This window comes from Misgurnus anguillicaudatus, chromosome 24 (assembly GCF_027580225.2).
Source record: "Misgurnus anguillicaudatus chromosome 24, ASM2758022v2, whole genome shotgun sequence".
Lineage (NCBI taxonomy): Eukaryota > Metazoa > Chordata > Actinopteri > Cypriniformes > Cobitidae > Misgurnus > Misgurnus anguillicaudatus.
This window is the reverse complement of record NC_073360.2, coordinates 11,746,221-11,766,194: the sequence shown is the minus strand read 5'-3', so window position 1 is coordinate 11,766,194 and position 19,974 is coordinate 11,746,221. Positions and strand designations below refer to the sequence as shown.

Genomic DNA, 19,974 nt, shown 5'->3' with positions numbered 1-19,974 from the left:
CTAGATTTGGGGATGAATAAACAGTCTCACCCCATGGCGTCAATATTTGACGACACTTGACCATGCGTCAATATGTTGACGCGGAGGGTATACCTTTCGCGTCATTTTTTGACGAACTGGGGACTTCAATACTATTACGTCCGTTGCATTCTCTTTTCCTATTTTCTTACCATTTTCGCGTCGGTTTAGGGTTAGATTTACATAATGACATCCCTACCCAAACCTAACTCTAACCCCAACGCCAGGTGACAATTGTTTAATTTCGCGTACTTAACTCTAACCCCAACGCCAGGTGACAACTGTTTAATTTCGCGTACACTGTTTAATTTTGCGTAATCTAACCCTAAACCGACGCGAAAATGGTTTGAAAATAGGAAAAGAGAATTCAACGGACGTAATAGTATTGAAGTCCCCAGTTCGTCAAAAAATGACGCGAAAGGTATACCCTCCGCGTCAACATATTGACGCATGGTCAAGTGTCGTCAAATATTGACGCCATGGGTGTGAGACTGTGTTAAATAAACTGCATTACTCTTAGCATTTTCAGATCTGCTTAAATCATTTCCTTCAATTTCCCTGCCAACTTGCTCTGTGGATTACAGTACATAAAACAGTCACCGTGGTGGCACTTTAAAAGGATTTTGAAGGATCTGAAGATCGGAAACAAAATACAAAATCTCTGAGATAAGGTAACACATTTGTTTGTATGCTCAGGTGCTTTGACAGGTTCAACCTTTAGGGGGCAGCAAGTCGCCATGTATTTTACAATACAAGCATAATTCAGTATAAAGGACAACCAAATATTATAGCTCAACAACCTGATTCATTCATTCAGTCAGTACTTAAAATACATTTTAATGCAAAAATGAGACAGTATGTAATTTATTCAGGTATGAAATGGGCAAATACATTTATGAACACTGTCTGTGAGCTTTATTATAAGACAAACCTGGGATTTCATTAAACCTCAAATAAAATAATACATTATGCAGTAAATGATGAAAAAGTTCATACATTTGTACTACTCTTGGTCACAAATCAGGTTTACACTAAAAATTCAGAGCTCTCGTACTTGAAATGAGTAATTTGACTTTACATTTTTATCAGTATTTGTGTTCCCTGCGAACCCATGACCTTTTGTGCTGCTAACGCAATGCTTTACCATTGAGCTATATGAGACCTGAAGGTAATACATACTGTATATCCTATAATGTAGATGAATAAGCCTATAAATACTGTACATGAACAAAAAATGTTGCTTTCAAATATTTTAATAACAAATTCGAACCTGGCATGATACATTAAAATAAAAGTAGTACCCGTATCACCGGATGAGCGGTGTGTTATCGGTTTACTAATTGTTTGTTAGTTGATAAAAAAAACATACATTGGAATGTTGCCACTAACCAATCAAAATCAAGTATTACTATTCACTACAGCTCAATCTCAATATTTTATGTTTTTTTTAAACAGAGACGGCAGTAGAAAGACCAAAGTTTCAAATTGCAGGTTTAATTTTATTATAGGGTGTTCACAGACCTATAAACCATTTGCTTTGTACTACTTTTTCACTCTTTTGAAACATTACATTGTTCATTTGGCTTTCACATGGCAAAATATTTGTCACATGAGAGTAAAGTGTACTCTCATTGGTCAGAGTTTACCCACTTATACTCATAGCGGTCATCTGTCAGGATGTAAAGGCTTTGTTTATAGCTGTCCTTAAATTATTTTATCATTTTTATCTGCACTTTGCATAGCAATGAAGGGCGTTGCTCGACTTTATGCAGCACTGCGCAGACAGATCAGAACATGACATCAAAGTACCACAAAGTGATTCTCTTGTGGTACTCTGATGTCATGTGCCAAACGGTCCGCGATGCGCCGCATGAAGTCAAGCAACCGGCATGAAGTCGAGAAACATAAAAAGCTTGCATATGCCAGTTTTATTCTGTGCTGGTACATCTACAACAACATAACAACCTTCATTTACATCCGGTTTGGAAAGAGCCCACCTTGTTCAGGCGTTTTCTGACCAGTTTTTTTGGCACGATTGCCATGTTCATATATGCCTAAACGAACCAAACTGAAAAACGCTTCGAATGAGTTACCCTCAGGACTTGTTTCTCCATATTAACCGGTCGCCGATAATTGAAAAAACGCTATCAAGTCGACGTATTGCGCACACAAGTGCGGTGCGCACACAGCAGTTAGGGCACTACTTTATATATAACTTAAATATCAAATGAATATCCATAAAATGTCCTGTTACACTTCACAATTTTTATGCAGTATAATATAAACTGTCTTTACAATGTTTGTATAAAATTAAAAAAAGATAATACAGTAATTACGTTTATTTACTGTATTATTAAATACAGTATACGTTTTAACTACACTGTAAAAATATGCAGCATTTTTGTCGAATCAACACATATTTTTGTGTTACTTTAACTTATACATTCAAGTTGAAATTGTCTTAATTTTTTTCATTACAGCCAAAACTTAAAATAGTACGTTGAATTGACTTGCAAAACCAAGTTGTTTTAACTTCATGCTGCATTTTCTTTACAGTGTAAAACTCCCATATGTCTTTAATAGGGTGTATCCCATTCTAATACTACTGACCACTGCAAAATTATGAAATAAATCATAACACCAATTTGTGACATCTATCTACTCATATTTACATTTTTGTACAATTATAAATGGTTGCATCATACACCGTTAAACATAAACATGGAAAATCTAAATGGATGGTATTTGGCTCACAGAGGAATTCCCAAGTTACAAAATAGTATTGAAAAGAAGCATAAACGGAGGTTACATGTGTCTCTATGAAGAAGAAAACACAATTCTGAGTTTGTGCACATTTTACTCCGTATTCTCCGAGTTTTTGTCTTTACGTACAGAGGCATAGTTTGAAAAAGTTGGATATTTAATGTAAAGCAACCTCACACATTTTCCCAAACAGCAAAAACAATAAAGCAAATGTCTAAGACCTATCTAATATTATAAGGAGTGAAATAAAATATGAAAACTGGAATCATGTTTTGTAAAAATGTACAAGGTTATGCTTAACCAGATGTCATATGTTTTGTTGCAAACACAAAGGCAATAATGGTGATATTTGATCTGACCTTTTCATGAACAATTCTGTTCACAACTTTATAAAAAAACAATAATAATAATAATAATAATTGTATTGTTCATCACATTTATCAATAAATTAATATTAATGGTAAATATTGGACATACTTTGTATCAAGACGCTAACATAAAATCACATGTAAATGATCAAAAAGAATTTAAAGTTCAATGAAATAAAAATGCAGAAATATACACAATATTTACAATCCCAAACAATCGTCTTCGGTAAATGTAAAACTATGGGACACTTGAAATAGATATTTTATCATTTTTTTATGTATATATATATATATAGGGATCCTATAGTTTAGCAATATTCCACCAATAATCACTTTAGCAAAGTAATATACAGCAATATTAACAAGGATCGTCAGTGAAATAAATACCAAAAGTTTCTTTTCTCTAATTGAAACGACGCTTATGTTCCATTCAAACGTCCAACAAATGACTGTTCGGATCGAAATGTTCACAAAGAATCCATTCAATAAATGACTAATTTAATTATGCTCCTCTTTTCATCCTGAGACGGCCTAAACCAGTGACGTCTTACAATGACTTTGTGCTTATGTTTGATACATTTGAAATAAAACCTCGGGGGCAAATATCAACAGTGCAAGAATATACAGACGGGTAATGATGGAAATAGAAAATAATCTTGTTTCTAATGGCAACGCACCAAATTGTGCTTCATTACTTTTCATCCATCGGTTTGTTTATGGTGTCCATATATTACATAATTGCTTGTATCTGTTTGCATTTCGACACATTTTTCATTACAGGGCGTACTTCAAAAAACCACCCATTTTTACAATGAAAAACGACACACACACACACACACACACACACACACACACACACACACACACACAAAGAATAGACAAAACAGGATATTTACATTATACATCTCACGTATTCTTGTCTTAAAGCGTAATTATTGGCAAAGCCAAGGTTTTCCGACTTGAGATGAACCACATTTCTTGCCGCTCCCTGGTAATATCTGTAAAAAGGTATATAACAGGCACAGTGAGGGTGGTAGAGAAATCATATATTCACTGGGAAATAAAGTTGAATAAACACAGCAACAAACACGACAAACAGATGTCTGTATATTTTGGCACTTGGCAAATTATAAAGGGGGATTTTGGAATAATTGGGATTGGTATTTATTTTTTATTTTTTTATTTTTTTGGCCTAAATGGACCTGGTGTTACAGTTACAAACTCAACAGCTTTTTTATTTGCTTGTTTTTATTTATAAAAAATGCAAAAGATCCTTCGCAGCACGTGCCATGTCGAATTGGGCCTTAAAGAGGTTTCAAAACACCCCCTATACGAGTCATGGAGACAGAAAGCCAGACCAGACTGATGCTCTAACGCCTTCTCTGCTGGCCGGCTGGCGTCGTTGTCGTGACAATATTAAACAGATAAAGACAGAGGTGCTAAATAAAGTACTCTTTCTTTTCCTCTGCATGTGCGTGGTTCCCCTCCGCATTGATGATGGCCGTGTCTGCGTCAGGGGCGTCCTCTGCTCCTTTGGCCTCATTGGTTAAGTATGTCCCTGTATGTCCACACAGTCCCACATAGGTCACATAGACACAAAGGTACAACAGTGGACATGTTCAAGCATTTTGCACACTCTACACTATAGGTGAGGGGGGGCGAGAGAGCGGAGAGAGGCCGTACCTTTGTGCCTGGCCAGATAGCGGCCCAGGACGATGATGAAGCACAGGGTGATGAAGACCACGACGGCAACCACTCCGCCGATCAGCGCGTGGTCGGGGCCGTGCTGGGCCAGGGCGTTGGGATCTGGAAGAGGAGGGGTTTGTTATGAGCTGAATGAGGAAAGGTGACAGCTTTTCATTTGTTGTTTAAATGTCAAGTCTGCAACTAAATACAGTGGTAAGCATTTTAGCTTTGATCATTTATATAACACAATTTAACTAAGTATTGCACCGATATATCGGTATTGGCAATATTAGCCAATTGTTTGAAAACAGCCGATGACCAGGGCAGATTAGACTAGGATTTCACAACATAATACTTAAATAAAACAAGGAGTAAAAAGCAAAACTAACAATATCTAACGTATCTGGCAATGTCATTTTAAGCAATCGAATATCAGTATCGGTAAAAAAGTTGTATTGGGAATCCCTAATCCCTAAAGTTGTTTTATGTGAAATATATATTCTGACATTTAGATCTTGTATAACAGTTAACATGAAGACTAGACCTCCATTTCAAGTGTACCAGTTAAGCCACTGCCATGATATCGCACTAAAATGTGTTCTTCTATCATCGGTGTGAAGAATATTTTATAGCACCTTTATTTTTAAGAGTGAAGTAATGATGAGATTGCGTTGAAAACATGATTTTGTTTTAATTTTTTTTTTTTTTTAAGTTTATAACATTTAGCCTACAGATAAAGTTATTTAAAGCAACACTAAAGAGTTTTTGCTCTTTGCTCCCCCTACAGGTTAGAAGCGTAATTGTCCATTACCACTGTCGTAAATACTGCAGCATAGCTGGCTCTGATTGGATTGTAGGTCTGCCATAAAGCAAGTTTTTGTAGTTTTCACTCGAACTACAGGACCGCGACCCGACGGCTGGAAACTTTTTTAGTGCGGTTTTGGCCAATATGGGGCTGCAAAGCGAATGTGAAAGTGCCGTTCACCCTGTTTCGAGTGGATGAACCACTGAAACTTTTTTGGAAACGTTATTTTAAGGTAAAAAAAACCCCTCTTTGGTGTTGCTTTAAGGCAGCAAACCATAATGTTTTCCTCTCTATCGCCACCTCTGTTTGAAACACAAAATTCCAGGTTACTTTAAGTGCTTTTCATGTATTAAAAATGACTCAACTAACAGCCATAATAATTATTATAAACTTTACTATTTCAAAACAATAAGCTGTTTTTTTATTTTTTAACACAAAAGTTATGGATTGCAGCTTTAATTTAATCAGGAATCAAAATAAAGTTGGTTTAACTTATAAAAATAAGTTACCTGAAGTTAAGTTACTTAAGCTTGTTTTTTAATCATCAACAAACACCACGAAGCACTCGGTGAGTAGCACAGCTTTGAAAATGAACGTTACGTGTTGTTTTAATGACATGTTATGGCAAGTTGAATTAACTCAAAAAGTTTGTACAAAAATAGTTGTGTCAACTAATATTTTTGAGTTAAATTTAAAGGAATTTAAAAGAAACAGAAAATTTACTCACCACCATGTCATCCAAAATGTCGATGTCCCTCCTTGCCCAGTCGAGAAAACATGCCTCCTGAGGAAAACATTCCAGGATTTTAATGGACTTTAATGGACCCCAACACTTAAAGGATAATTCCGGTATTTAACAATTTGAGTTTCATTTCTGGTTTGTTTTGGATGAACTACAGTGATGGACACTGAAATTTTGACAATGGGACGTTTCTTGACTTTTTGACTCATTTAGAAGCCTCTCTTGACTGCTTCAGAATGGAAGTCAATAGCCATGCACAAACATGTCACCAAAACAACACTCAACGTTCACCTTCAAAACTGCGCTACTCACCGAGTGGTCCGCGGTGTTCGTTGATGATTAAAAAACAAGTAGTGTAGCGAAATACAGGTTCTGTCGTGTTTTATTTGGCATTTTGTAAAATTCCATTGACTTCTCTTACCCCTCGTTCAGACAGCCAGCGACGTTATCGCTGTGTGTCGCTTGTCTCTTTCAATGAGGCGTTTCTAAATCTGCTTGTCATAAACAAATGAGTACCATCCACGCCAGTAACTGACGAGAGAAGGATGACGTGAACTCCACTGCTTTGTTCTCATTGGTGGTCGCTCCCGAAAGTCGCTCGACATTAGCATAAAGTTAAACTTTTCTTAACTTTCTCGCGTCGCTGGACATGCCCATACGGTCGCCAACAGTCACTTTCGCTCGTGTTGCCGGAAGTCGCCAGGTTTCCATTGAAATGAATGAGATCGCGTCGCTCTGCTACTGCTTGTCGTTGGCTGTCTGAATGGGGCGTTAGAAGACTCATTGCTTGCTGATATATCACTCCGCCGCCCGAAACGGAAAAGGGTTCTGTTTACATGTTTTTTTTTTTTTGCTCGGTTTCTCTTAGAAGAAATTTTTCCCATATTTGATGGCTCAGTGACCAGCCTTAGGTTTGAAGTTGAGCTCGATTGTGACTGTCTATACGCTAGACACCGAGTTCCGTTCAGCGTCCTTGTACGGCAAAGTGTTTGTCGCCATCAAGTGGTCGGGAGTGTGCTAATGCTTCAGACTCAAATATAGAGCAGAAGTATATACGCGATTGTGAGGTATCTGAAAAAATAGTTCCACTATAGCAAATAATATGAAATCATACATTGCGCCAATATATTTGTTTTTAATCATCAACGAACACCACGAACCACAGTTTTGAAAATGAACGTTAAGTGTTGTTTTAATGACATGTTTGTGCATGGCCCTTGACTTCCATTCTTAAGCAAAGTCAAAAAGTCAAGACACGACCCATGTCAAAATTTCAGTGTCCATCACTGTAGTTCATCCATAACAATCCAGAATGAGACTCAAATTGTTAAATACTGGAATTATCCTTTAACAGTTTTAATGCAGTTTAAAATTGCAGTTTCAAAGGACTCTAAACGATCTCAAACGACTCATAAGGGTTTTATCTAGCGAAACGATTGTCATTTTTGGCAAGAAAAATAAAAAATATGCACTTTTAAACCACAACTTCTCTTCTTCCTCCGGTCCTGTGACGCGCCAGCGCGACCTCACGTAATACGTCATCACGTCAAGAGGTCACCTTGCCTTTCCACGGCATTAGGCAATTACATGAGGTCGCGCTAGCTCGTCACACAGCCAGAAGTTGTTGTGGTTTAAAAGTGCATATTTTTTATTTTCCTTGCCAAAAATGACAATCATTTCATTAGATAAGACCCTTATGCCTCGTTTGAGATCATTTAAAGTCCTTTGAAACTGCAATTTTAAACTGCATTAAAACTGTTACGTGTTGGGGTCCATTAAAGTCCCTTAAAATGAAAAAATCCTGAATGTTTTCCTCAAAAAACATAATTTCTTCTCGACTGAACAAAGAAAGACATCAACATTTTGGATGACATGGTGGTGAGTAAATTATCTGTATTTTTTTTAGAAAATGGACTAAACCTTTTAAGGTAAACAAGTAAATTACTTTTTTAAGTTGAACCAACACATTTTACAGTGTATTTCTACAGCTTTAATTCATTTTCAATCCCACTTTGTTTGGATATGCATATGCTTATTCTTTGATTGCATATTGGATGATAAAATAAGCGAAATAAATCCCACAGACACATATTAACTCTTTCCCCGCCAGCGTTTTTTTAAAAAAAGTTGCAAGCCAGCGGCAGCATTTTTCATGATTTGTTCTATGCTTTCCAGAAAATGTTTTTCTTAAAATATATAAACATACCAATTATCAAATGAAGAACAGACCCTCTGCTTAAAAAACCCCACTTCATCCTACCTTTATTAGTTCTCTTTCTATCACCTCTCAAATATGGGTAGGTTTCTTAAAAAACAAAATTGAGCAAACAGCTGAAATAATTCAATTTTTGTGAAAGACTTTTGATAGAGATCAGATTCAGAGCGATCCTCAAAACATGGACATACAGCTGTCTGCCCTAGAGCGATATATTCGGGTTTTATAAGTTTCGGAAGAGCACAACCTGGTGGATAATAGCGGTATTACGGATTGCCGTAAATACTCATCATTGGCAGGGAAGCATTTTCTTTTAATTGACTAGTTAACTCATCAATGGTGGGGAAAGAGTAAAGAAAGGGCCTGAGCCATATTAACAGCAGTCACCTAGAAACCACACAGAATTACTTTTGCAAAGTTATTGGACAGATATCACTTACATTTATGTCAGAAAATAGACATAACTATGAATCATGCATATACATATGATATTCAAAATAGGTTAAAAGCCCAACAGCTAATGGTGCTACTTTGTCTCAATAAGCCACCATGCAATTTATGATGCATCCCTTTAAACTATTTTGCAAAAGCAATGTTTTTTTTTTGTTGCTGATGTTTAACTTGGGATTATTAAGGTAAAGCGATTAGCATTCCGCTAGTCATGCAATTTCAGCATGAGGCGACCCATCCCAAAGTGAAATTAGGCTAGTTAATTTAAAATAACACAAATTTCTTTATGTGTATAACATTTTAATAATATTACAACTGCAGAGTACAAATTCAGAACCATTTTCTGATCTTTGTATAAGGTTTGTAAAAAAAAATTTCCCACCAACACATTGCGTTAGCATGAGGCTTAGCATAATGAATGAAAAACCAAAACATTTCGGAGTGCTGTATTTTCCAGAGCAACTGAATTTTAGGTCACCACTGTGACATCCGGATGAAATGAATTCAGGGACTGACAATTGTATGTATCCCATGTCAAATCACACAACCATTCGCAGTATGACACGCCGCTTTTTTATAGCCAGAGCAACAACGGTTCAAAGCCAACTTTCTTTACTGACTTTCAACAGGCAGTAAAAGTCAGTAGGGGTGGTGGGGATTTATCATTACAAATAAATTCTAAATAGCTACCAAAGCCTTGTCACATCTCGCACAGCACTGAGAAAACCACAGTGACTCAGCCCTGGGTGATATACAAGTTTGAAAACAGCAGGGGTTGTGGCAGGCCGATTTGTCTCCAGGCTTTAACTTTGAGTGAGTGAGCGCACATCATGGTAAACGCGTGAGTCACTGAATAAATTCAACCAAACATTTGCGTCCGTTCATTTTCAACTAAGCCTGATCTCACAAGAATTTGTATGAATTTTCAAGGTGGCTAATTCCTATAAATTCATACGGAGTTAATCGTACAAAAACGTATGATTAGCATAAAAAACAAAGCCCCACCCCTAATATGAATTAACCACCTCATAAAATAGATAAGAATTGCCACACTTCCATTCCATTTTCCAACTTCTGTAGTTCAGGGTTTCCCGAACCCTGGTAGTTCACGAGGAAATTGCAGGGGGTTCATGAGTTGTTGAAAATTCAATTAATTACATTTAAATGATGATAAAATGTAAATAATAATAATAATAATAAATTATATAAAGAATCTAAAACTTTCTTACACAAAAGATATATTTTATTTGTTTAATCATGTCATGTGACCAATACAAAACCCTACATTTTATGTAAAAAATCATGTCGTGTGACCAAAACAAAACCCTACGTTTTATGTAAAAAAAAATATATATATATTTTATATACATATATATACATATATAGTTTAAATAGGGTAAATAGGGGTACTTTGTAAATAGGGGTACTTCGTAAATAGTTTAGATCAAAGGGGCTCGGCTGACAAATAAGTTTGAAAACCCCTGCACTAATCTATTTTTTAAATGATCCTTTGACATTGGCAAACAGTTTAATCCAAAGCAATTTACAGGGCATTCAAGGTGTACAATACATGAGCTTGTATCATCCCTAGGAATCAAACACATGACCTTTGTGCTTGAGCTACAGGAACAGAGACAAAAAGCATAATTTATCCTCCACAAATGTGACCCTGGACCACAAAATCAGGTATATTTGTAGAAATAGTCAACAATACATTGGGGTTGAAATAAGCCCTTTATGCCCCAAATATTTATTAGGATGTTATGTTTATATAATGTTTAGGTTATTTTTGTAAATATATATTTTTTCATATTTATTAAAATTTAGTAAATTACCATAAAAATCTATTTTTTATTATTATTTATCATTAGTCGTATGTGTTGCTAGGACTTAACTTGGAAATCTTCAAAGGCGATTTTCCTCAATATTTTCCACCCTAAATATACAGATATTCAAATAGTTGTATCTCGGCCAAATATTGTCCTATCCTAACCGATGCTTTGGGAATGCCTACAGCGTGATGGCATCTGAGTATGTTTATCAAATTTGACCAATGGTTGAGCGTGATGTCACAGGCAGACGCCAGAGAGCATAAAAGGACGAAAATGAACGGCCACTTTATCTAGCAAATGCCGAAGCAGGTGTACAGGTACGCTGGACACAGTGTCTCGTTCCCTTCTCAGGGAACAGAGGTTACATATTTCATGCCTCTGTCGTTTGTCTTGCTCTATGTAACAGAGTCTGTAAAATCCAGGCTTGAAAGTATTCATATAGCCATAAAAATGACAAAAATATGTAACTTCTGTTGTTGTAAACTGCAGTGGTAAGTGCTCTTTTGAGGGGTGCAAATTCTAAATATGTGTTCGGAGTGTCATGGGTGTTGCTTGTGTTTTCAAAATATGTGTTTGTTGAGTCATGTGAACCATGTGCATCATGTGTTTTGGCAAAATAAGTGCCTGCTGCAGATGCGTCTAAAGCAGTGTTCTTCAACCCTGGTCCTTCCAGAATGTTTTAGATGTCTCCTTAATCAACACACCTGTTTTAACTTATTAGCTTGTTAGGGAGACATTCTGGAAGGAGGCTGATGAATTGGTTCAGGTGTTTTAAATAAGGAGACATCTAAACATTCTTAAAGGGGGTCCTCCAGGACCAGGGTTGAAGAACACTGGTCTAAAGGGTTTATGATAAACTTTAGGATAAAGGGTTAAATGATCACTCGACGCAGCGACCACATATTTTGAAATTACGAACCACACAAATGATGGGCTACATACACGTTGTGACAAACTTCGCATCGTGCGCCCTCGAAAAAAGAAGTCACCGGCCACCACTGGTAAACTGTAGATTTCAAGATACAGTCCCACTCAAATTTACATAATACTGAAATTAATGATTTTATTGACACAATGTTTTATTTAAGTGCTAGGCAAAAATGAATCCCGATTAATAGCATACAAAATAAAAGTAATTTTTTGCATAATACATATATGCTGTGCTGTGTGTAATTTTATGTATATATAAATACACACATATTCATGTATGTATTTAAGAAACATTTACATATCTATTTGTTTATTTCTGAAATGAATATATGTATGTGTGTTGTTAAATATACATAATAATTACACACAGCACACACACACACACACACACACACATATATCATGCAACAAAAAAGCACTTTTATTTGGTATGCGATTAATCGCGATTAATCTTTGCCCAGCATTAATATTTACATAAAACATACCAGAAGTTGGCTTCCTCAACATTGATTTCAATTTTTGACATGACCTTACTTAGACAATATTAAATATATCAAGGTTATATTTTCACTGAATGTTCTTTACCATACGTAGGATGATTTAAGGAAACAGTAAATCACAAAAACTTTTGATGGGTATTCACAGACTGGGTCACATATTTGAGTAAAACTCATCATTAAGCCTCCACTGCAGACAGCTTATATGCTAGACAGCTGCTGCTTTCTTACATAAATGCTTTATCCCTGCATACAGGCTACTGTCTCTTGTTTGACCTGGAGTTATATTGTCCTTACACAGCACCTTTAGTCCTGTTTTGCACACCATCTCAGTGCTTCTATGAGGGTGTAAACTTTAACTATGTGTCTTTATTGCTCTTCGAACCTTCTCTCATTAGCTCAGGGTGATGAATGGCCCTCGCTTGTGCCGCGCTTGGCAAAGTGACCCTGGGAGATGTGCAGAACAGGGACTTATGAGGAGTCATTTCTATCAAATAATTTATCCCATTTACTTAAATTAACAGTGCGATTTGTTTTGGGGCATGAAAATAAAGGACTACAATACAATTTATACGTGCCGAGGCCATTTAATACTCTAGTATACTGTATATTTGCAGCACTATAATGTTGAGAGCCTTGGGCCTGTCGCCTCCCAATAAGTTTTGCACCCAAATATTCAGATCATATTTAACTGGCTATGAAGTGTAAAGGTACACAAAATGCTTGTTTTTTTCAACCCAGTGTTGGGTCAAAAAGGGATTAAGTGAACCTATTAGGTTGTAATTTAACCTCTGCTGGATTGCTTTAACCCCGAATGAGTCAAATCTAAACATTTTCTGGGTTATTTTAACAAAAAATAGTCAGAAAATTGTCCCTAGCTGTCACTGGGGCAGTACCCTTTCAAAAGTACACATTTGCACCTAAAGAGGTGCATTTTGATACCAAAGAGTGCATATTAGCACATCAAAGGTACATATATGTACCAAAATGTTGGTATTTATTTGCTATTTTTGTGGTTTTGTGTTATAACAAACTTAACACTGTTAAAAGACCATTAATATAGAAATGTATTACAATTTATTTTGGATAGGGTTCCATGTTAATGCCTTATTCTTTTCTCTTTACTCATTATACAGTAAATGTATGTCTTGTCACATATTGCTGAATAATTTATTTCATAATATCAAAATTAATATCAAATTTTCAATGCTGTTATAAGAGTTGATGTTTTTATAAATAAATATTAATAAAAAATAAAAACGTGGGAAAGATGTATTTTTTTGATGTGTGTATCACCTGTCCTCCTAGTGTTAGAAAGGGCAGGCTGAAGTTTATTTTATTTCATCTGATCTTAGCAGTTTAAATGGCAGGTTTCAGCAGATACTTTTGTGAACATCTCCCTTTGTAAAGCGGAGTTTGCAAAAAGGTTGTTGTTAATGGATGGGGCAGTTAAAAAAATAAACTGAAGTGTGTATAACCACCACAGCTTAACAATCGCCTTGCTCTTTTTACCCGCCAACAGAGCATTTCTTAAAGGCGCGGCAGCAAAAGACGGACCATTTATTTTAAGGGTCAGAGAAGGAGTGGTAAATGGTCACGAAACAACAGAATAGACTGTTTTACAAACACATAAGTGGCCCCCAGAGGGAAATTGTGTTGTATGACCCCTTTTAAAGGACCTTGTTAAAAACAATTAAAGTGATCAATGTCTGTGCTTGTGTAAATCTGAATAACCACACTATCTCCAGAATAAGACCGAGGAATAAAAAAGCAATGTATGCTATACAAAGTTTTTAAAAGAAAAGGAAAAAAATAAATCAACTTTTTGAGCTGCATAAATGTTTACACACTGAAAAAATAGATTCATTCAATTTACTCAATATTTTAGGGTAAGTGGTGGCAATCAATGTATTTAAGGTACGTTTAAACAAAAGTTTTTTGTTTGGTTTTTCTAATTTTTTGTTTAAATGTAGTTTAAATAAATTGATTGCGACCACTTACCTTGAGAAAATTGAGTAAATTGAATGAATCATTTTTTCAGTGCAATTCCTTAAGCTAATTTTAAATAAAATAGAAAATAAATAATAAACTGCTATTTTATTCCTATGTAATAAACACGCTGGATTTGCCCCTGAATCAGAGGCGCGGGAAGATATTTTCGGTAGGGGGTCCCGGAATTCTAATGTTGTTCACAAGCTCTGTATTCTGCAGACCACTCTACCTATGTCTTCTTTTAAAAAATCACTCGCCCCTCCCATCCATAGCCTACAGCTGAGCTGACGGGGCATACAAACTATATAGCCTATTGCAACATAGTAGAGATTCTCTGCCCAGGACGTTATTTTCCGCTACTATCCTTGGGCCGGGCCGATATAAGCATATTTTTAATCATTACTTTATTAGCCCAATTGGGGAAAAAGCTATGCCATAATCAGAAATATTATATATAGACTATATTTAGGCCAAAGTAACAAATGTCTCCAAAAAGTTACACAAATTACAAATTACAAAATGATTTGTAAAAGTTACAAAATGCAACGCGAGTCAGGTGCGGAGTCTCCTCTGGCACGCATCACGCACCGGGCATGCTGTGTGGTATGGAGCTTAAGTGCAACATGGAGTTTGAAGATGTAAAGAAAAAAGAAAAACAGGAGAATTAACTTTGAGCAAGTTTGGAGAAAAGTCGGAGGTATGGAACCAGTTTATGTACACATATGCATTCTCGCTGGTAGTACGCCTTTTTGTTGTCCTTTGGTTAAGTTTTTAATATTTCTAAACTCTAACATAATAACTTTATTGACATTACTCGAGTTAAGGCGATTATAGTGGACCTTTCAATTCACGGGTTTCATTTAATTCTATTTTTACACGTAAATGTAATATTTGTGTCTTTAAGTTTTGTTTCACTTTGCCATGCGTCCTGCGGTGTAAAAATAAGACATTTTTCGACTTTAAAATTCCAAAATCATGTCCTAAATTGTCGGAGTATATTCCAAATGGATTCATTTGAATTTATAGACGTTTAACATTAAAATCGATGCATGGGAATAATTTATATAATTTTTTTGAAATACCTTTTAAATTTCGCATGTTCCTTATTGTACATATATAATTTAGTTCCTTTTACGTCGTTTTAATAATTTAATTCAACCGTTTATAATTTCATTCAATAAAGCACATGTTCTGTAACATTTACAAGTGCGTTAAACACCGCAAAACAATTTGGCTATATTTTTAAATATTTTTGAAAGATGACGAACTACAAAATCGTTTACTGAACCTAGCTTAGCTTGGACGCATTTTTCCATCGGAATGTGTTTAAAATATAAAAATGGGCCAACATATTTTGATTAAAATATATTCTAAAACCATGCTAAATTATTTTAAGAGTAGTAGACCTTCTCATATAGGCCAACCACACTCCACAGTTCATTCTTGTTCGTTTTATATGTGTTTCATCTACCCGTTATTCAACTAAAATGTTATTTATATAGTGCGACCATTGTAATTCAATGCGAATCATTGTAAAAATGTATTAGCAATACATGCCTTAATAACTAGTCCTCGGGAATTTTGCTTTGTGTGATTGAAAAAAATCCAAAATTATCTTTTGAGACATTGCGAAGCTGATAGATAAACTCATTCGGCGTTCAGTATGTGGCTGTGAGTGTGCGTGCTTGTGTGTTATGCTTATGCCTATTACAGCATATCGGCTGAATGCAATCACGTCTTCAAGACAGAATCTGAACGAATCTGGCTAATACACACTGAAATAAATTAAATAATTTTAAATTACTAAAATTATCCCTCTCTTCATCACACACCCAAAACATGGCATACAAAATGTCTTTGTACAAAAACAAACCAAAATCAAGAGATATAAGATATAATTTTACTGTCATCGCAGTTTTAAATCTCTGCCACCAGGGGGTGCTGCAGCACCCCCAGCACCCCCACTTCCCGCGCCCCTGCCCTGAATTGTAAAATGTTCAACTATTTGAGTTCACAACTCACAATGCTTGGGTTCCCTGAAATTAATAATATTTATGAAGTGGTCGAAATCTGAGGGTGCAAAAAATGTAAATATTGAGAAAATCGCCTTTAAAGTTGTCCAAATGAAGTACTTAGCACCACATATTACTAATGATAAACACATTTTTTAATAATTACAGTAAGAAAATATTTTTATGAAACACGATCTTTACTTTATACCCCATAATTTCTGGCATAAAAAATCTATAATTTTGACCCATACAATGTATTGTTGGACACAAATGTTACCCTGCCTGTGAAAACCTATCTATAGTTTTTTTTTGTGTGAATTACTTAAAACCATGTGTTAATATTACCTTGATCTTGAATATTGACTGAGTAAAATTGTATGCTCCTAATCTTATTATTAGATTATGAGACTTTAGGCTGAATTTAGTCCATTCTTTGGAGAACGATTCAATCTGAAATGAATGTTTATCATACATTCATCACACGATTTTTATGTTAAAAATCCAACATTAATTTGCATATCGAGTCAGTTCATTGTAATAGCAGCTAATAATATCTCAGCTACAAAAGTGACTGTTTCTCTGATGAGATATAACAGCACATGAAATTTTCCTGTCGATGGTGTAAAGACAACACAAGACAAACTGTACTCCTCAGACAAGTAAATGACATAAGGAGGTAGAATGAAGTTGATGGAGGTAGAACTCTCCTGAATAGAAATTTCATTACAAGCCATTAGTCTCATTCAGTGATGGCAAGTGACATGAGGCCAAACATGTATAGCATCTTGCTTGAGCGTTAATGAATCCCATTAAGATGTAAAAGGCCAGGGGCAGGAATGGATGTGTTTAATGGCACACATACCTCATTAAAATGACTTAACATTGTCATTTATTGTAAATAAACTGCTGTGGAATTCATTTCTTGCTTTACAATTTGTGTAAAACTGTGTGTAAAAGTGTCTTTGGAGATAACAATCCACAGTATAGTTGCAGCTTGAGTCTAAAATCTATAGAAAATGTATTTAGTAAATGTATAGATTGTGTGCTTTTAATTCACAGCATTTGAAGAGTTTTGTTACAAAACGAGATAACTCCATTTTTTAACATTTTTGTCAAAACATGTTTATTATTATGTTATCATGTTATTATTTTGTTTTATGGTGCTACTTAGCTGTATTTTCTAAGTTATGAAGGTTTAAAACAAACCAACTGCAGTTGAATTGACATTAATTGGAATGCACAACCAAAAAAACAAGATTTCTGAACAATTAAAAAAACGTAGTTATCTCGTTTTGCAACAAAACTCTTCATTTATAAAACAAATGCTCCAAAACAACGACGAATACAACGCATGCTGTCTATTACCACAATTGTTTTGAGGCTTAATTTATTTAAAAAAAAAAAAATATTTATTTAACGTTGATGCGCTTGAAGTCTACACTGTAAAAAAATTATTTGTGGGTTCAACTTATAAAAAGTAAGTTACCTGGTTGCTTTAAACTGTTGAGTTGATTTTACTTAAAAATATGTAAAATAAATATGTTAAAATAAAATAAAGTGACTCAAAAAGTTATATAAAATATATTGTCAACTAACTGAGTTGAATTTAATTTTTTTTAAGGCAACCAGGTAACTTACTTTTTTAAGTTGAACCAATAATTTTTTTACAGTGTATGTGTAAATGCATTCTAGGGAACTTAAAGAGCACCAATGGTCCAATTCACAATTTAACATTTTCTTTGGTGCGCAAGTGTCTATTAGTACATGTTAACAATATAAACCCCAAAGTAAACAATGACACGAGTTATATTCTCCAACGTAAATCTCTTTTCTTGGACTACAACAAACACACGGATTGTAGGCAACAGTTTACCTCTTGAGATTGGTGATGTAGACAAGACCGACATTATCATAATTCCTCCCACTTCTGACTCACAGCATGTAACAGTACAATCACACGGGGCGTAAGCGTTAACGGCGCATTCACACAGGGCGTCAGCGTTAACGCTTCCCATTCACTTTTAATGGGTGACGTCATGCGTTGCCGAACTGAATTGTGGATCCGTCGGCGCCGCGTCAGTGCCGTTGCTCGCGGCAGAAGTTGAACATTTCTCAACTTTTCAAGCGGCAACGCGTGCGTCAGCCAATCAGATCGCCTTATGCAAATGACCTAGACAGAGCCAGCCAATTACGTTTATGGAAGAACGGAGCATGTGTAGCGGCCACTGTGATTGGCTGTTGGCCATGCTTCAGACAAGCCTTCCGTTAAGCATTAACGCTTACGCCCCGTGTGAATGCGCCGTAACGCTTTTCATTCACTTTCAATAGGTGATGTCATGTGTTGCCGAACTAAATTGTGGATCCGTCGGCGCCGCGTCAGTGCTGTTGCTCACGGCAGAAGTTGAACATTTCTCAACTTTTCAAGCGGCAATGTGTGCGTCAGCCAATCAGATCGCCGTATGCAAACCTAGACAGAGCCAGCCAATTACGTTTATGGAAGACCGGAGAATGTGTTGCGGCCACTGTGATTGGCTGTTGGCCACGCTTCAGACAAGCCTTCCGTCAAGCGTTACCGCTTACGCCCCGTGTGAATATACCGTAAGTTAACTCCTGTTAGCAACCGAATCGTTCAAACATGGTAAGGAGCATTACATTTCCGGCTGACGACAAGAGGCTTTCAGACCAATCACAACGTACAGATTAGCTGGCAAATCAGGACCACAAAGCTTTTCAAAACCGTGCGTTTCAGGAAGAGAGTGAAATCTGGAGCTACAAAAATGTGGAAAATAATGTGTTTTTTAACCATAAACCATGCAAACACTTCGTATTATACTAAATACACAAAATAACGGTTTAAGCAATGCAATAGCTGCTCATTAATATAATACAGTAGTTTACCATAAAGTGAAAATTTGGTTACACTTGATTTTTCTATATAGAGTCACAGTAACACTGTCATAATTCTGTCTTCATGTCACATTTTTTTTAGCTATTTGTGACAGGATCATGACTGGCCCACGTGTTGCGTGTAAAAGCACATGGCTTTGTTTTGTCAGGCCATGTGCTTTCGCTGTCTCGTCTCCTAACCGCGCCCACTTGTCTCCTCATCTTGTTATTGTTTCAGTACACCTGTTTCCCCTTGATTTGCATCCCTATTTTATGCCCTTGTGTTTGCTGTCTTGTGCTGGTTCGTTTTGTGCTTTACGTGTGAATGCGCTGTTAGTCAAGTAGTTTATTGTGCAGTTTATTGTTAAAAAGTCAAGTTCCTGTCAAGTTAAGTGTCAGTCCTGTCTAGTCCGTTTATTGTAATTGTTCTTGGCTTGCTTTACCCCCTCGTGGGTTTTTGTTTTTCACTTCTGTTATAAATAAAGTCCTTGTGTGTTCATCATCTGTCTGCGTTTGGTTTTTGTCAGTGTAATAATACAGAGTACTTATAATAAACAATATGTATATATGGTGAATGGGCTGGGATTAAGGTGTGTTGTTGCACTACTGTAAACACGATTTATAAACTGTTAAATCGTGGAAATCGTTGATAGAACTTAAGTGGAAACATTGGTTTAAATAAATATTGCTTTAAAGATTCATTCTTATCATGTCGTATATAATTACTGTAATCTCCACACACTCATGTTCAGCTCATGCATCTCAGTGGAATATGGTG

The 19,974-nt window shown here is 35.9% G+C and overlaps 1 protein-coding gene across 5 annotated transcripts in view; it reads right to left on the bottom strand.

The window, feature by feature from the left end:
- Positions 1 to 866: 866 nt before the first annotated feature.
- Positions 867 to 19,974, bottom strand: part of cadm2b (cell adhesion molecule 2b) — a 153,931-nt gene continuing 134,823 nt past the window's right edge. For 2 of the 5 annotated variants that reach the window (XM_055195986.2, XM_073862654.1), the window contains 3 exons: positions 4,833 to 4,955; positions 4,602 to 4,707; positions 867 to 4,147 (listed from right to left, as the gene is read on the bottom strand). In XM_055195986.2, coding sequence (XP_055051961.2) covers positions 4,042 to 4,147; positions 4,602 to 4,707; positions 4,833 to 4,955 — 335 coding nt within the window. In that variant the 3' untranslated portion in view covers positions 867 to 4,041. Of the gene's footprint in view, positions 4,708 to 4,832; positions 4,956 to 19,974 lie in introns of all 5 variants that reach the window. The other 3 variants (XM_073862656.1, XM_073862657.1, XM_073862655.1) reach the window with 2 other exon arrangements.